We start from the raw sequence: 17,372 nt of genomic DNA, 5'->3' as shown, positions 1-17,372 counted from the left end.
CGAAGCATTAGTTTTGGACATTAATCAAAGGGGTCCACGGAGGGGCCCGCGACCCACACTGGGCACTCGGCACACAGCAGTCTTAAAAAAAAAAAAAAAAGACAAAACTTCCACTCAGACAAAAGCAAAATATAATTTTTTACAAGTCTTGCTAGGACTGTAGAGCTAGCGTGGCTTAACACCAGCAGGGTTCCTAAGTGCTTGGAGACCGTGTGCCCTCGCAGCGACAGGACTGAGGGACATTCTACCGCTGCACCACAAAACCCTCCATCGACACACTTGTGATTTACCACCCGCAGAAAATATGCAGAAAGTGTTTATGCTACTGCGACTCAGTTAAACATAAAAAACTAACAATGCGCCTCTCCTCTTAAGCCAGGATAGGGAGAGAGATAACGCGTATTTGCTTAGACATATCTGCAACTGGTTTATTGATGTAATAAACATTTTCCTCAAGAAGCTTTTGACTTCCATTGATCCCTTTGTTCGGCTCTGAAGTGAACTTTATCCCAACTGATCCCTGCCCTCTAGTGGGGCTTTTCGGCAGCAAATTTCACATTGTGTGCATTGTTTTGTTTTTTTATCATTCTGGGAGGTTTGAGAGATCACTGATCTGCAAGCAAATTATATTCAATGTATGTCAGTGCTCTAGGGAATCTTCTGCTGGAGTGGAACTCAATTTACAGTGGCACAGAATGACATAAGCCAATATGACCTGCCCTGCTTCGTCTTAAGGGATAGGTATATCTCAGAGGTAAGGAGTTTGTTTGTAACTTTATATACCTGTAGGGGATAGGTATATCTCAGAGGTAAGGAGGTGACCACAGATAAATAAGTCTCAGGTTGAAATCTTCATTAACATTGCTTTGGACTTTAGGACTTTTTTGGCAGATACTTCTCAAGTATCGGCCAAATGAATACATTGTTTTCTAAAAATGATCCCCTGGGCAAAGTGTGTTGAGACTGTAAGTTTCAGGCTGACAGACGACAGTGGTCTGGGACAGAGATTTGAGGCCAGAGTTTATCCCCTGAAAACAGATACTTGAATCAGCCTTCCACACGACCAGATGCAAGCCTGCCTCGTCATCAGAAAAATATGCAGGTCAACAAGCAGAATGCTGATAAGACCGGAGCAATGTTTAATCTGCAGCAGGACAGTTCCAAGATAATGTTGTAATCATCATTTTCTTGTGTCTCTAGTCCACTGTCTTGGAAACGGTTTGAAGGTCAGCTTGTGTTTAGGCTGTGAGAGTGCCTGGTAGTGAGTCATCAGCGACTAGAACACAATCTGTCTTTTTCCACTTTGATCATCCTAGAGGTTCGGCTGATTGTGATGGGTCAGGAACAGGATGGAGAACAAACACACACACACACACACACACACACGCACACACACAGGTTCTGTTAGAAGCCATGCTACTGTTACTGGTGTCTGTCTGAGAAGCAGTGTTTGTGGTCTGTGCCCTGCACCTGCAGACTGTGACCAGCAGAGGGCGCTGCAGTGTCTTACAGCGGGGGATGACCAAAGATACAACTGCGAGAAGGGGATGACGTTCCTGTCAGGGCACCTATAGCGACTCAGGGGTGTTGAAATGTGTGTGTGTGTGTGGAGGTGGGACTGACTACCCAGGGCCCCCATGGAATGAAAACAGGGCCCAGGGCCCCAAAAAGATTGGAATGAAAACGTGTTGAATAAAAAAAATTGGGAGGTGGGGGGCCCTAGTTGCAATCTCTTAATGGGCCCCAAAATTATTAGCGGTGTCCCTGTAGCTACCAGCCATGCTGTGACACACACGCACAGGTACTGTGGGGTGTGTTTATACCCCCTCGTGAAGACAGTCTGCCGCGCTGACACACGTCACCAAACTCTGGCCTCAGCACATTGTGACCTCCACACTCTGCTGGAGGCGTCACAAAGTCACATGGTAATCCTGTCAGTCTCACGCCACACAACACACAACAGAAGCAGGCTGGCCTTTGTTGACAGTAGCACATCCAAGATTAGGCCACAGTCACTTCTTACAAACACCTCAGTGACGTGGAGCCACTGCAATTTTAAACACCAAGAACAGAGCTAAGTTTAGGCTACCCTTAGCCTGAAGTTGTCATACTCATAATTCTAGTCAGAATATGAGTCTGATAACTCTCCGTTGGGCTGTGACTATGGGGCGTGTTTCAACTGAACTCGTAAAACAAATGCCTCTTCGCTCAATTGGATAGACCCACGACCAATCATAGCAAAGTAATACGTTGTTTGTTTAAAACAAATTCAACCCAAGCGCTCTTTCGCGACGTTGTTGATTACGTTACTGTTGATCATCTGTCCATCATCGTATAAAGCCCGCCCTGGCAATTTCATTGGTCCGCCAAGCTCCTGGTTTTATATAGTTTGTCCCCAATACAGCCCCTCCAGACCCAACTTCCTGACCACATTTTTGTTGTGGGCGGGGCTAAGATAGGCTAGGCTACCCTAGCAGGTAGGCAGATTTTTTTTTAAACCGAAACACAACTCACTTTTTTTGTGACACCTCGATAGTGAGAGTATCGGGCCCCCTTTTGAGCTTTTATTTTGTGCAAAATGTGCTTTTAAGATTTGAAACAACATTTGAGACAAAACAGCCAGTGTATTCAAAAGTAGGTAGGTGCTTTTGACCCTACTGGTATGTGATAAACAAGACTTCAACAAACATTTCAATTATTCATGATTGTTGCCATTGCTTGCTGATGCAATCACATCTACATAGAACATGTCCAATCGCTTAAAAGACAACATTTTTAATAAAGATGTTTTTTTGTGTGTTTTTTTTTACAAAATATAATAATTAATTACAAATAAACAGTACAGAAGCAGAACAATTGAAATAGCTAAAAAAGGATAAAGGCAGTGTTTGAACTCCCTTTCGCCGCCCTGGTGGTCACATCCCACACGTAAACATTCAAACAGAAACAAACATTGGATAAGGGTCTGGGGTCAAAGGGCAGGGGGATGGCTGAGGAGGATTGATACACCCCCCCCCCCCCCCCCCCCGCCCCTCTCAACCCCCACAGAGAGGCAACAGACCTGGTAAATAAATAGAAGGCCAGCTCCGGAAGCGAAGTCCCAGAGACGAGGAGACGGACTCAGACCGGACAAATACAGTTCTGTCTGTCCGTCTAGCACAGCCAGGGGGCGGGTGGGGGTCACCGGACACCGGGCCCAAGAACCGCCTCAGGCCACGTGGGTGACCTCTAGTGGTAGGGCAGGGTACAGCAGGAGCGGGATGGCCACAGCGAAGGTTGTCCGGGTCGTCCCAGCGTTGCCAAGTCCCACGGTTGAGATGAGAGGGTTACACCAATACTACACCCCTGAGTAAGTGTGTATTTTGTGACTAATCTACAGTAGCCTGTACAAAAGCAGCCCGAAACAACGAGCGACGCGGCCTGTACTCCACGGCCGAGAGAGGTGGGTCAGGGGTCTGTCGCGTGGACCGGGAGGGGAGATGGAGACAGCCTGGTCACAAGAGTCTCAGATTGTTGTTTTGGGACGTACCTAACTGCGAGGAGATCTCGGATCCAGGGGAGAGCTGGGAGCTAGGACCCAGGGGAGAGCTGGGAGCTAGGACCCAGGGGAGAGCTGGGAGCTAGGACCCAGGGGAGAGCTGGGAGCTAGGACCCAGGGGAGAGCTGGGAGCTAGGACCCAGGGGACATGAGGGGGCCATCCGGAGTGCTGAGATGTGGGGAGACTTGGAGACTGACCTCTGCTACACCAGACGCAGCCAAGCTAGCTCAGACACGGAATTGTGTCTGCCTGTCTGTCCACCTGTTTGTTTGTTTGTCTGTCCCTCTGCCTGTCCCTCTGTCTGTCCCTCTGTCTGTCCCTCTGTCTGTCCCTCTGTCTGTCCCTCTGTCTGTCCCTCTGTCTGTCCCTCTGTCTGTCTGTCTGTCCCTCTGTCTGTCCCTCTGTCTGTCCCTCTGTCTGTCCCTCTGTCTGTCCCTCTGTCTGTCCCTCTGTCTGTCTGTCTGTCCCTCTGTCTGTCCCTCTGTCCATTTGCATGTCTGTCTGCCAGTTGTCTGTCTGTCAACCTACCTAACCCTGTCTGTCTGTCTGCAACACATTCATGTCTTTTGTCATGTTCTGCCAAGGGACCTACATTTCATCATGACCTGACGTATAGTAGCTGCATTGTTGGCCCCTACAGATAGGTGGCGTAATTGTGCTCCTGGGCTCCCCTGTAAACACACTGGTCCAGGGAGGCCCCATCTCCCAGCATGCACTGCTACAGTAAGTTAGAGGATACACTTCCTCTTCCGGCGTGCTCGCCAAAGCCAAGGTCAAGGAAGCTCTGGTCCGATTAAATCGAATTAGACAGTGCCCCGGAAGCACCGTGTCGTCTAGGAATGTGCTCTGTGTCAAAACGAATGCACCTTTCCCTGGGGGCACCTCACTGCGTGAGGGAGCGGGGGTGCTGGACGGCAGGGGCCCCCAGGAAGCTGCTGATGGCTCCGAAGTCTGAGGACGCGGAGGCCGTGGAGGAAGCCTGCGTTGGAGAGGCCGGGGTGGCGGGGGGCAAGGAGAAGTCCACCTGGGTCCTCTGGGGGGCGCCGCCACAGCCAGGACCCGCTGGCGGGCCCTCCAAGAAGAAGGGCCCCAACTGGAGGTGGTAGAACCCAGGGCCCAGCAGGTGAGGCCCCTCGGCGGAGGCTGGAGAGGAGGGCTGGAGCTGAGGGGGGCAGGTGGAGGGTGGGCTGCCCGGGCTGGGGCAGTGGAATGTGGGCTGGCGCAGGTCGTCCGGAGGGAGGGGCGGAGAGTAAGAGCTGGACAGGTGGCGGTCGTCTGGAGGGCTGGCGCCCGGGTCACCACAGAAGTCCCACACCCCAGGTCCCAGCAGAGCACCTGGGGAGACACACGGGGCCGGCAGACCAGGGTCATTCTTAGGGCTCCGTGGACCCTCTAACCAGCTGGGATCTACAGGACAACAGGGTTCCAGAACGTCTTCTGGATGTGTTGTTCTCAGGGTGAACGTGAAGCTACGTGAGCACCAGAGATGGTCGGGGTTTAGCTGGTCATGTAGGCTCCTGCTGAGGACTACACTCCAGTTAGGGTTAGGCTGGGGGGGAGGGGGGGGAGGAGGCCTAAGGGTTAGGGTTAGGCTGGGGGGAGGGGGGGAGGAGGCCTAAGGGTCTATCTAGCCTGTAAAGTTAGTGAAGCTAACTCTTGACTCTTTTCCATCTCTCCCTCTTTACCTTCCTCCTCTCCTCTCCCTACCTCCCTCCATCTCTCTTTCCCTCCCTCCCTACCTCCCTCCCGCTATCTCTCTTTCCCTCCCTCCCTCCTCTTCCCTACCTCCCTCCCTCCCTCTGGCGCTACCTCTCTCCTTCATTCCCTCCCAGGCTCCCCCTCCCTCTCCCCTGTGCTCCTGGTTACCTGCAGCCCTGTGCAGTGTGTGGTCTATGTGCAGTGGGCTCAGGGCTTTAAGAGGAAGCGGGGCGTTCGTCTGCGGCGGGGACGACCCTCCTGCTCTGGAGCGCCACACACACACGTACACACACACGTACACACACACACACACACGCACGCACCAATGGAGAAACAAATTAAAATGATGAAAATCATAGCTTAACGAGTACAGCGTGTTAAATCAATGGTTAACGAATATAAATGAATGGGAAAAGAACAGACTAGAAGGACAGAAAGATGAGGTGTATCTGGAGGGAAGGGCCTGTAATTCATGAACATAAAGCCAGAGTGGTGGACACAGGTTCCTTATTCCCACTGTCTGCTAGGGGTTGTTTACAGCGGGACCCCGAAGCCACTGAGCAGCGAGCCAGCGAAGGGTTATCCTCCGTGAGGTGAGAGAAGGAAGAGAAGGGAGGTGAGAGAAGGGAGAGAAGGGAGGTGAGAGAAGGGAGGTGAGAGAAGGGAGGTGAGAGAAGGGAGGTGAGAGAAGGGAGGTGAGAGAAGGGAGGTGAGGGAAGGGAGAGAAGGGAGGTGAGAGAAGTGAGAGAAGGGAGAGAAGGGAGGTGAGAGAAGGGAGAGAAGGGAGAGAAGGGAGGTGAGGGAAAGGAGATGAGATAAGGGAGGTGAGAGAAAGTGAGAGAAGAGAGGTGAGGGAAACTGGAGACTTGTTAAAGAAGCGGAAGGGGCAGGGGGGTGCGAGAAGGGAGTTGAAAAAAGGGAGGTGAGAGAAGAGAGGTGAGAGAAGGGAGATGAGAGAAGGGAGGTGAGAGAAGGGAGGTGAGAGAAGGGAGGTGAGGGAAAGGAGATGAGATAAGGGAGGTGAGAGAAAGTGAGAGAAGAGAGGTGAGGGAAACTGGAGACTTGTTAAAGAAGCGGAAGGGGCAGGGGGGTGCGAGAAGGGAGTTGAAAAAAGGGAGGTGAGAGAAGAGAGGTGAGAGAAGGGAGATGAGATAAGGGAGGTGAGAGAAGGGAGGTGAGAGAAGGGAGGTGAGAGAAGGGAGGTGAGAGAAGGGAGGTGAGCGAAGGGAGGTGAGAGAAGGGAGGTGAGAGAAGGGAGGTGAGAGAAGGGAGGTGAGAGAAGGGAGGTGAGAGAAGGGAGGTGAGAGAAGGGAGGTGAGAGAAACTGAGAGACTTGTTAAAGAAGCGGAAGAGGCAGGGGGGTGCACCGGTCTGGGGGGTTACCTGACTGGTCCAGGTCCGGCTGGGGCGAGGGGGGGTCAAGCTGCCTGGCAGGTGGGCTGTGGGAGTGAGCTCCCCCCTCCACCTCCCCCCCCTCTCCATCCTGGTCGCCATCCTCTCTGCAGGACACAAACAGCCAGACCAAACGGCCATCAGGATTTCCCAAACATCACCCGGAGACCCACAGAAGGTTGCAACTACAGAACAGCTCAAATACTCTGCGACCTTTCAGCGGGCTTGTCTCCAAGGCCCCTCTCAACCTTATCAACAGTCAAACGCAAAACAAAGACGTCAAATGAGGGAGGGAGGGTGAGAGAGGAGAGGTATGGTGAGGTGAGGTGGAGAAGGAAAGACGGAGAAAGAGAAGGATCTGACCCCGGATCAGTCCTGACTCCCATGTAACCCGACTGCAGGCTGAACTTCTTGCGGCCCAGCTTGGTGGTCTGCTGGGTGAAGAACTCGTGGCGGTCCGATTTCTTCCACATGTAGTAATACTCCACGCACTCCCCTACAGAGCGCGTGCGTACCTGCGCAGGGCACCAGATAAGTCTCTCGTATGGGACAGACATTTCAGTTCACACACACACACACATTACATTTACATAACATTTAGTCATTTAGCAGATGCTTTAATCCAGAGCGTTTTACAGTAAGTACAGGGACAGTACCCCCCAGGGCAAGTAGGGTGAAGTTCCTTGCCCAAGGACACAACGTCATTCGACACAGCCAGGAATCGAACCAGCGACCGTCCGATTACTAGCCCGATTCCCTAACCGCTCAGCCGTCTGACACGCCCACACAGGTCTGCACATGCAGAGTCTTCCATCACTTCTACATCTGCGTGCATGTCAGTAATCCCGTTACCCATTAGTGACACACAGTTGCCTACCTTGTTGGCTTGGATGAGGTGAAAGTTTTTCCCGTGAACGCGATAGCCGTGCTCGAAGTTGCGACACTCCTCCTCGCTCCAGGCGCACAGCTCCTCTGCGGAGTACGCCGTGGCGTCGGGGAGAAGCAGGAGTTTGGGTTTAGCCCTTGTGTGCTGCGGCTGTGTTACCCACCCAGTGCTCACGGGCCTGATGCCACACCACACTGGGCGAGGGGGTCATTTAGCAGTCGGCGGGCTTTCCGGAAGAAGTGGGTTATACTGTGTGCATTACAAGCTCTGGATGACAGAAGCACGGAGTGTGTGTGTGTGTGAGGGTGACCGTCTTACCACTGAAGACTTTCACATTGAAGCGCAGTCGTGTCAGAGCCTCTTCTGCGTTGAAGTTGCATTTCACCAGCTCATACAGAGCCTAAGTGAGAGGGACCAAGAGAGAGGGACAGAGAGAGAGAGAGAGAGAGAGAGAGAAAGAGAGAGAAACAAAAAAAAGGTAGAGAGTCAACGAGAGAGACAGCAAAAGAGAGAGGCGAAAAGGGTGTCACGGACACAACACCACGTCACACAGAAACCCTGTTCACAGTCCTTCCCTTATTATGTAGACGCCCCACCCGTCCTCCACAGGGTCCCCTGTACCTGCTCATTGTCCCTGACGGAGTCCCCGGGCAGTGGGGTGTCGGCAACCCCCCGAGGGGGCCCCCGTCTCTGGGAGCACAGCAGGAAGTCCTCCACAGCCTCGACTGACAGCACACCAGGGCTCCACAACAGCTGGTCCTCACTCTCATAGGCTGGGGGGGGGAAGAGAAAGAGCGATGGAGGGTGACAGAGAGAGAGAGAGAGAGAGAGAGAGAGAGAGAGAGAGAGAGAGAGAGAGAGAGAGAGAGAGAGAGAGAGAGAGAGAGAGAGAGAGAGAGAGAGAGAGAGAGAGAGAGAGAGAGAGAGAGAGAGAGAGAGAGAGAGAGAGAGAGAGAGAGAGAGAGAGAGAGAGAGAGAGAGATGAGTGTCAAGTTGTCAGGGTCGTGCAGACCAGACCTGGGAGGATGTGGCAGGTCTGAGATGAGGGTTATACCTCTCTCCTGGTAGGTGCAGGAGTTGAGAGGAGGGATTTTGGCTTGGTACTGAGAGCCCACCATGATATCCTATCAGGGGACAGAAGCACATCATCAGTCAAGCGTGATAGGCCGGTAAAAAACGGACTGGGTGGAGCCTGTGGCACAGACGCCTCCGACAATCCCAGGCCAGGGTCCAGACACCTCGGCCAATCACAGGCCAGGCTCCGGGCGCCTCGTCCAATCGCAAGCCAGGGTCTTTCTCACCTTCCGTCCGTCATTGGAGGGTACGGAGCCGTCGTCAGAGTCGTCGTCGGAGCCGGTCGAAGCTCTGTCTGCCGCGGAGTGCGGGGAGGCTACAGGGTGAATCAATTCAAACTTTATTGATACATCCCTTTTTAGCAATGACAGTCTCATTGATCGGCACTTCTTGCCAGCCTAAACCCCTCGAGGAAGAGCAGGAAACGAGTCCCGGGGGAATGTGGAGAGCCGAGCCGAGCGATGCGGGACGCAGGGAGAGGGGGGGGGCTGTACCTCGGAGGTGACACCGCAGGAGGTCGGAGGCGTGGGAGGTGACAGAGGGAGTGAGGTCATCAGACGTCGACTCCTCGCCGTCCTGGCCAGGGAACAGGTCCCTGGATATCTGATCCTGGGACAGACGGCAGATTAGGGTGGGTGTGTGCGCGCGCATGGGTATATGCGTGTGCGTGCATGCGTGTGTGTGTGCTTAGGCAGGCGTATGTGTGTGTGTGTCACCTTGTCCAGGGTCATGTCAGGCAGGCTGGCAGCCAGCTCGTTGGGCTGCTTGTCTTGCTGCAGGAGGGGCCCAGACACCTGGTACCCGCACAGGCCCAACAGATCCTCCAGGGGCAGCTCAGCACGCTGGAAAGGGAGGAGGAGGTGTCAGATGGCTGAGCGGTTAGGGAATCGGGCTATTTATCGGCAGGTTGCCGGTTCGATTCCCCGGCCGTGCAAAATTAAGTTGTGTCCTTGGGCAAGGCACTTCACCCTACTTGCCTCGGGGGGAACGTCTCACTATAAGTCGCTCTGGATAAGAGTGACTGCTAAATAACTAAATGTAAATGAGAAGGTGTGGGTGAGGGGAGGTGTGGAGAAAGAGAGACAGGAAGAGAGAAAGATTTTGACCACACCCCGGGAGTGAATCCAAACCCACCACAGGTGGAGGTGGAGTAAGGGCTGGCCAGGTGGGGTGGAGGTGGAGTAAGGGCTGGCCAGGTGGGGTGGAGGTGGAGTAAGGGCTGGCCAGGTGGGGTGGAGGTGGAGTAAGGGCTGGCCAGGTGGGGTGGAGGTGGAGTAAGGGCTGGCCAGGTGGGGTGGAGGTGGAGTAAGGGCTGGCCAGGTGGAGTGAAGGTGGAGTAAGGGCTGGCCCGGGGTGGGGGTGGGAGTGGGGGTTGGGGTGGAACTCACGGCGTGGTGGCGAGCTGCCATCTTCATGGGGCACTGCTTCCCCCGCTCCTCTAGGGCCGGAGCCTCCTGCTCCTGGTGCCCACCCTCATGGCCCTGCCTCAGGAACGCTGCTAGCCTCACACGCTGACCTCCAGAGCCCATTGAATCAGCTGGAGACACACACACAGGCACACAGACACAGGCAGGCACACACACACACACACAGACCCACACATGCACACCCACAGGAGAGAGTGTGGGTTAGTGAAAGAATGAAGGAAAAAAAACAAACAAGATGGAGGATCAGGACGTGGCTGATTCCTGTTCATCCTATTACAGAGCTGATTCCCGGCCTCGCTTTATAACCTCTTCTCGTGCAGCGCTCCACACAGACCTAACGGCAGGGCTACGCTACCATCACCAGCCACTTACGACAACTTAAAAGCACAGAAGCCCATTTATAAACTACAAACAACATGGCATGCATACACACCTCTGCTGGTGGGTGACAAGTATTTGAGGTATGGACATTCTTCAAGTTGAACCACAAAGATCGCTGGTGAGGGCTGTCATTATTGTAGAGCAGTGCTGAACTCCACAAATGATGTATTTAAAACCATGCTACAAATATGACGGCCTAATTTGATCCAGTGATTTGTAATCTCGATTAAACTGATACTCGTTTTTAGTTGAAAAGTCCGTTTGACCTTTTGTAGACATTACTTGAATAAATAGGTTCGGAAACCAATCTAAACAAGCTATGGAAAAAATTGTACATTAGGATTATTTGGTAAAAAAACTAACTTCTGCTACTCTGAAGTTCTTGAACAACAATTAAGTTGTACGCTTAGCACCGAGAAGTTATTACATAACTTAGTCGTAAAGGATACCTTAACTTTTTCAGATAAGACATCCGGACAAGAAAGGTCAAGCGAAGAACTACTGTCCGTCTCGCCCACCCCTCCTCGGGACGCCACCTTGACCAGGGCGCTTTCCGTATCTTGGTGCTGAACGCTGCTCTGACTCACTGGCGGCACGAGAAGGAAATAGTTCTAGATGTTCCGTTTTCAACCAAAAAGATGTCATGGTACAACTGCACTAAGTTGGATACCACTCAAACTTTACACTTATTGTGCATTGTTCACAAGGCGCAACTGAATCACTTTTTTCAGCACCACCGTCGAGCCGTTCTATTGTTTTCTTTAGCGCACTATAAGACAAATTGGGAATGGTTCTTTAACGCGAAGAACGCGGAGAGGCGAGACGGGAACGAACACCCCATTTTCGCTTCCTATTTTATCAATCCGTTTCTCTCGTTCAACCCTTCGTAGTCCGCTGGAATGATTGTCAAAGTCAATATCTACGTTCTGAAATGACTCGAGGTCTAAAACGTGCTTCTGAAGCAGTATGATTTGTTCATTACAATCCTATCCAAGCCTTTTCGCTCACTTACCTCCGCCATTCCGTTCCTGCGCAGGCTGCGAGCATAGCCCGGATGTTGTATGCCTACTCTATGTACAGCTCTGTTTATTGCCGCAACGGTACGGCACCAATGTTGATAACAGTAGTGTATCTAAACCTAAATATAAAAAAAGATACAATAACTGAGGCGGTTTAAAATAAAATAAAAAAGTTGAAACCCGAGTATAAATGTTTAGGTTTATCACTGAATATTTCTATCAAGTTTCAGCTTTGAAGTTCTTTCAGTGAACAACTAACTTTAAAAGTGTGTGCAGTTGTTTAGATAATCATTTTACAAGTCTAAACGTTGCTCAGGCATCCAACACTTTTAAAATATCAGAAGACTATGTTAATCCATGAATATAATTCACATTGAAAAGGATACATATAAACATCCATTCTTTTAGTTCGACTGTCGTACGTAGATCATGTGACTGACTTCAAGGGAGTCGAGTTAAGCATGAATACTAGTTTGTGCGGATCTGGACAGCTGACTGCAGGATGTGAGGGGAGGGGACACAAATGTCGTGAGCTGATAAACTTGTTGGAGGAGACACAATGTTGATTGTAAGAACTTCTTAGTGTTTACTTCCTTTCAAGGGATATCAACAGGAAACCACCACGTGTGACATACATCATTAAAAGTTCACTTTAAACTAGTGTATTACTGTAAGCAATAAACCACCACCAACTTTTCAATTTATATATACAACAAACAACAGAGACAGATATATTGGCAGCCAAGAATGAGTGTGTGTACTTAATGTCATCGGACAAGATGTAAGTCCTCAACAAACCAAAATTGACCAGGGTGCAAAAAAAAAAGAGACCTGCGTAAAATGCCGGGGCAACAAGAAAGAGGCCAGGCTGAACAAACCCAGGCTGAACAAACCCAGGCTGAACAAACCCAGGCTGAAACACCGCTGGAGACAACAGAAGAACGTCTTTGTTATATCAGCACTATGGGTCTGTGGTTGAGTTTGTGTGAATGGTGTATGTGTGTGTATTTTATGTATGTATATATGTGTGTGTGTGTACAGGTAAATTATGTTTGTACATATTTGTGTGTGTGTGAGTGTGTCTGTGTGTGTATTTTATGTATGTATGTGTGTGTGTGTAAGGTTAATTATGTTTATAGGTATGTGTGTGTGTGCGTGTGCCTGTGTCTGAACGGTGGGCAGTGATAGGTCGGTTTAGACAAGGCCACACACTGCCCTTTGTCACCGTACCGAGTGCTGATATGACAGTTTGAAGGGGTTCCTGTCGGCTTGTGCTCATCCTCCACACAGACCAAGCTCACGCACGCGGATCAAAGTGGGCGTGTCCCCTCCCAAACTCCACCCCCTCACGCGGACTTCTGCAAAACAGGTCCAATTAAAATGACCCGACGCACAAGGGGTTAATTAATCAGAAGTACTATATTTGCATGTTTGTTGGGGGGGGGGGGGCGGGGGGGGGGGGTTCTTTGTTCCATCCAGGACACTTATTACATTGCTCTGCCAAAGGAATGCACGTGCAACGGTGAATAAATCACAACCTGCATCCAATCCCACTGTCAGCATTAACAGTATACTACCAGGGGGAGAGGGGGAGAGAGAAAAGGGGGAGAGAGGGAGGTAGAGAGAGAGGGAAGGTAAGGAAAGAGAGGTAGGGATGGACTACAATGGAAAAAGAAGGAGGGAGAGAGAGGGAAGAGGACAGGACGCTGCCTAACATCTGCTGCCCACATTCATCTACATACCTAATTCTGGGCTGGTTTTTATGGCATGTAAATTAAAAAACACCGCCCCCTTCATTTGCCAGCTCCTCCTCGCTTTTATTAAGCAGAGGGAGAGAGGGGGGGGGCGGGCTTGGGCCGAAGCAGGGGGCAGCGCCTTGCAAATGAGAGCGTGTGAGCCAAGCTTAATCAGTACAGTATGCCGGGTATTCATCACTGCCAGCCCCGCCCCTCCAAGCTGCCCCTTGGCTGGTTTTAATTGACCCATGGTGAAAGGGCTCAGGGAAGATATACCTGTTGGGGCATGGAGATGTCTCCAAATCAGGAAGTCTTTGAATAGTGGGCCTCAGAGTGTGTGTGTGTTGGGCCTTAGTGTGTGTGTGTGTGTGTGTTGGGCCTTAGTGTGTGTGTGTGTGTGTGTGTGTGTTGGGCCTTAGTGTGTGTGTGTGTGTCCTGGTCACAGCGGTTCAGCTGTCTGCCGTCCAATCGTAACACTTCAGGGAGACCGACAGAAAGACCTTGAACGAGCGTAAGCTCCTGAGTCCTGAAGTCCTCCTCCCCCTCCCCCCTCCTCCCTCCTCCCCTCCCCGCTCCTCCCCCCTCCTCCGTACCCACCCCTCCCAGTTGCCACCGCCGTCCAGCCCTCCAGCCTGGACTCTAATAACCAGGAGAGGAGGGCAGCCCCTACATTGTTCCGCTAATAGGGAGGCGGTGATGTTTGCTGGGAGCTCATTTGATAGATGGCCCTCGATGAACGATGCGCAGGCGCGCGCGTGAGCGAGCGATGTGTCCCACAGCGTGATCTGGGGTGCGTTGTGCGGGTATATAAGCGGGAGAAGACGAGTGTTGATCCAGGACACTCATGTCACTTCCTGCCGCGTGGAGGACGACCAGGAGAGCTTCCAACAGAGGGGATTCCACTCGCTGAGAACGGCAGACGGCCCCGTCAGACTCCAGCCTCCAGCCTCCAGTTTAGGAGGAGTCGTCATGGAGGACCGAATCCCTCCCAACAACTGTGAGTGAACGGATCGAATTAAAAGAGCTTCTCTCCAAAAAAACGACATTTCCCCTTGAACCCGGTCAAACATACTTGTAGTTGTCCTCCATCGTAGGGAAAAAGCATGTGATGCGTTCAGACTTTTTAAGATGTGATGTCATGCAAGGGAAGCCTAGGCCAGTGTAACACCGGTGTCTCCTGTTTTTCTGGTTTGGCCAGGCTGCCATGCAGGGGCTGGTCCACAGGGGGCAGTGTGGCCCTGTCTAGGCTGTGGGGAGCTCATCAGAGAGCCAGGGGTGTCGGCGGTGGGCTCGGACCAGCCTTGGCACCCAGAGCGTCTGTACTGTGGTGAGTACGGCTCTGTGACGGAGCTACTTACAGTTAAATAGTTTGGCGTTCAACAAGATTTGTTGATCTGTACAAAAGTGCAGCTGTCTCATTAGAACATGTTAGATAGTCTCTATAGAGTCTCTGTATATGTTTGGGATAAAATGATAAGCTTTTAAATGAAAGCATTATAATTTTTTGATAATCATGATCATTTTTGTTATTATTATTATGATGATGATTCTTATTATTCGTATTCTTATTGTGATTAGGGCGTAGGGTGCGAGTGCGGAGCGTTCTCAGGGACGGCCAGCTTGGGGCGCTGCGCTCCTGTTACTCGCGGACGCCTCGTCCTGACGCGGCGCTGAAGCTTCGGCTCGCCCAGCACACAGGCCTCAGCCCCAGGGTGGTCAGGGTGTGGTTCCAGAACAAACGCTGCAAGGACAAGAAGAGCCAAGACAGGAGAGCCAGGAGACTGGCTGAAGAACTGAGCTATGCAGTGAGTGAGTGTGTGTGTGTGTGTGTGAGTGTGAGTGTGTGTGTGTTTGAACTCACGATTGTGTGTGTTGACGTGTCCATACCTCATGTTGCCCTGCCGTGATAACCTTTGACCGCCGGTCGGCATCTATGCTCTAGAACTACAGACAGCCGAGAGCAGCCAGACTCCTGGTGGTCGATTCTCCGGATCCGCCTGCCTCAGCAGTCCCGATTACCGTCCACGAGTCGTCTTGGCAACAGGACAGTCCGCTCGACCCCTGGACTGATGACGAAGATTTCCTCTTCATTGAGCGTCTGCAGGTCAGAATCACAGTCGCGCCACCAGAATCAGACGGTCACACTGTTAAACATACATTCATTATGTGCCTTTTTCCTAAACCCCCCTCACACTAAACCCTCACACTAAACCCCCCACACACTAAACCCTCACACTAAACCCCCCACACACTAAACCCTCACACTAAACCCTCACACTAAACCCCCTCACACTAAACCCCCTCACACTAAACCCCCTCACACTAAACCCCCTCACACTAAACCCTCACACTAAACCCTCACACTAAACCCCCCTCACACTAAACCCCCCTCACACTTAACCCCCCACACACCAAACCCCCTCACACTAAACCCCCTCACACTAAACCCCCCTCACACTAAACCCCCTCACACTAAACCCCCTCACACTAAACCCCCCTCACACTAAACCCCCCTCACACTAAACCCCCCTCACACTAAACCCTCACACTAAACCCACACACTAAACCCACACACTAAACCCTCACACAAAACCCCCCTCACACTAAACCAAACTCATCTCAAACGTCCTGTCCTGCTCCCCGCCCCTCAGAGCTTGTGTCCATCGGAGCCCCTGGGAGGCGACTTGCCGGCAGGCGACGACGATGACTCTCTCACCTTCCTGAGCATGTGAGGAGGACGGATGACCTCCCGGCCTGGGTCCAGTCAGAAGCTGCCGGCAGACAGCTTTCCTCCGACCCTGAACTCTGCTCTCCACACACACACACACACACCACACACCACACACACATCACACACCACACACACACACACCACACATCACACACCACACACCACACACACCACACATCACACACCACACACACACACACACACACCACACACCACACACACACTCCACACATCACACACCACACACACACACACCAGCAGTCAATCCTGCATGTGGAATAACAAAACGCAAATCATTCTGTAATAAAAGTCTTCTTGTGAATTATTTACGGAGAAAATGGGATTTGTCTTTGTTCCGTGTGAGGGGAGGAGGCCAGGAGAGGACAAGAAAGACGTCAAGATGTTATTTGGGGATCTGGGAGTTGGGCGGGGCTGCGTATTGTGGTTGAACAGAGGCCAGATGTCCTGTCACTTCCCTGAGGTGTCGTCTGGGCGACACTGTGAGCTGTCACCACGTGAGGTCACCACCCGCTGACAACAGTCACCCTTGAAGCTGTAGCTTGAAGCTACTGCTGGAACCACAGAGGAAACAGAACTACAGAGCCTGATCAGTCATCACAAGACGGACGGACTTTTGTTCCAAAGTGAAAGCAAAACCCCACGGGTTCCACAGGAACGAGTTTGTTGAAGCTCCGCTCACATATTCAACTTCGTTCTTCTCGTCTTCATTCTTCTACGGGTGACACGGTCCACTCTGTGGAATCGACAGCCGAATCGAATCGCTCGGGCAAACGTCTTCAAAGTCTTCCTGCTTTACGACACTGTGTTCTCAACATGCTCACTTCATCGCTCACCATTTTATTTCAACACCGGCTGATAAACCGAACCTCCGTCCGCCACTAGGGGGCGATACTGACTTTAAGATGGATGGCATTCCAACTCGCAGCTCAAGTCTACACTGGCGTAGAGGGAACGTGTGTGGATTTCGCGCAGCAACCCCAGGCCGCGTGCCTTGCTCCTGGGCTGTCCCTCAGACTGGGGGGAGGGGGGGGGGGTGTGGGTGCTGGCTAAAGGGGGGGGGGGTGCAGTTTAGGGGGGGGGGCAGTGGCAGTTTATTAGCACACTTCAGGGTGTGCTGCCCTCCCGATGTCTTGGATGCATTCTTCCACTTAATGTCTTTCCGCCATTGTGGGCCTCTTTCCTCTCTCTCTCTCTCTCTCTCTCTCTCTGTCTCTCTCTCTCTCTGTCTCTCTCTCTGTCTCTCTCTCTGTCTCTCTCTCTCTCTCGGGCTTTCCCTCTTCCATTCTTCTGTCTCTTTCTTTCCGTTCTCTTTCTCAAACTCATTGTCTTCTCTCTCTCTTCCTTTCTCTTCCCCCCCCCCTCTCTCTCTCTTCCTCTGACTCATTATGTCTATCTCTCATTCTCTCTCTCTCTTTAGTTCTCTCTCTGCTAGCCTGGCCCAGTATAAACAGGATGTTTATGGCCCTGC

At 51.8% G+C, this 17,372-nt stretch overlaps 2 protein-coding genes across 2 annotated transcripts; one reads left to right on the top strand and one right to left on the bottom strand.

The window, feature by feature from the left end:
- Positions 1–4,744: 4,744 nt before the first annotated feature.
- On the bottom strand, positions 4,745–12,807 carry mier2 (mesoderm induction early response 1, family member 2). The gene is made up of 13 exons (XM_084693007.1): positions 12,647–12,807; positions 9,978–10,126; positions 9,306–9,431; positions 9,084–9,198; positions 8,817–8,905; positions 8,570–8,639; positions 8,137–8,288; positions 7,834–7,915; positions 7,507–7,601; positions 6,993–7,144; positions 6,621–6,736; positions 5,406–5,500; positions 4,745–4,874 (listed from the first exon to the last, which is right to left on the bottom strand). Exons 1-12 carry the CDS (start codon positions 12,693–12,695, stop codon positions 5,445–5,447), a joined length of 1,251 nt encoding a protein of 416 aa, XP_084549133.1. The 5' UTR covers positions 12,696–12,807; the 3' UTR covers positions 4,745–4,874; positions 5,406–5,444.
- A 1,314-nt stretch (positions 12,808–14,121) lies between these two features.
- On the top strand, positions 14,122–16,208 carry LOC146221281 (insulin gene enhancer protein ISL-2-like). The gene is made up of 5 exons (XM_084692312.1): positions 14,122–14,149; positions 14,351–14,479; positions 14,731–14,957; positions 15,095–15,256; positions 15,804–16,208. Exons 1-5 carry the CDS (start codon positions 14,122–14,124, stop codon positions 15,882–15,884), a joined length of 627 nt encoding a protein of 208 aa, XP_084548438.1. The 3' UTR covers positions 15,885–16,208.
- The last annotated feature ends 1,164 nt before the right edge of the window (positions 16,209–17,372 follow it).

This window comes from Hypomesus nipponensis, chromosome 26 (genome assembly GCF_054491055.1).
Source record: "Hypomesus nipponensis isolate SF chromosome 26, ASM5449105v1, whole genome shotgun sequence".
Taxonomy (NCBI): Eukaryota; Metazoa; Chordata; class Actinopteri; order Osmeriformes; family Osmeridae; genus Hypomesus; species Hypomesus nipponensis.
Note: the sequence above shows the minus strand (reverse complement) of the source record. Positions and strands in the feature narration are given on the sequence as shown.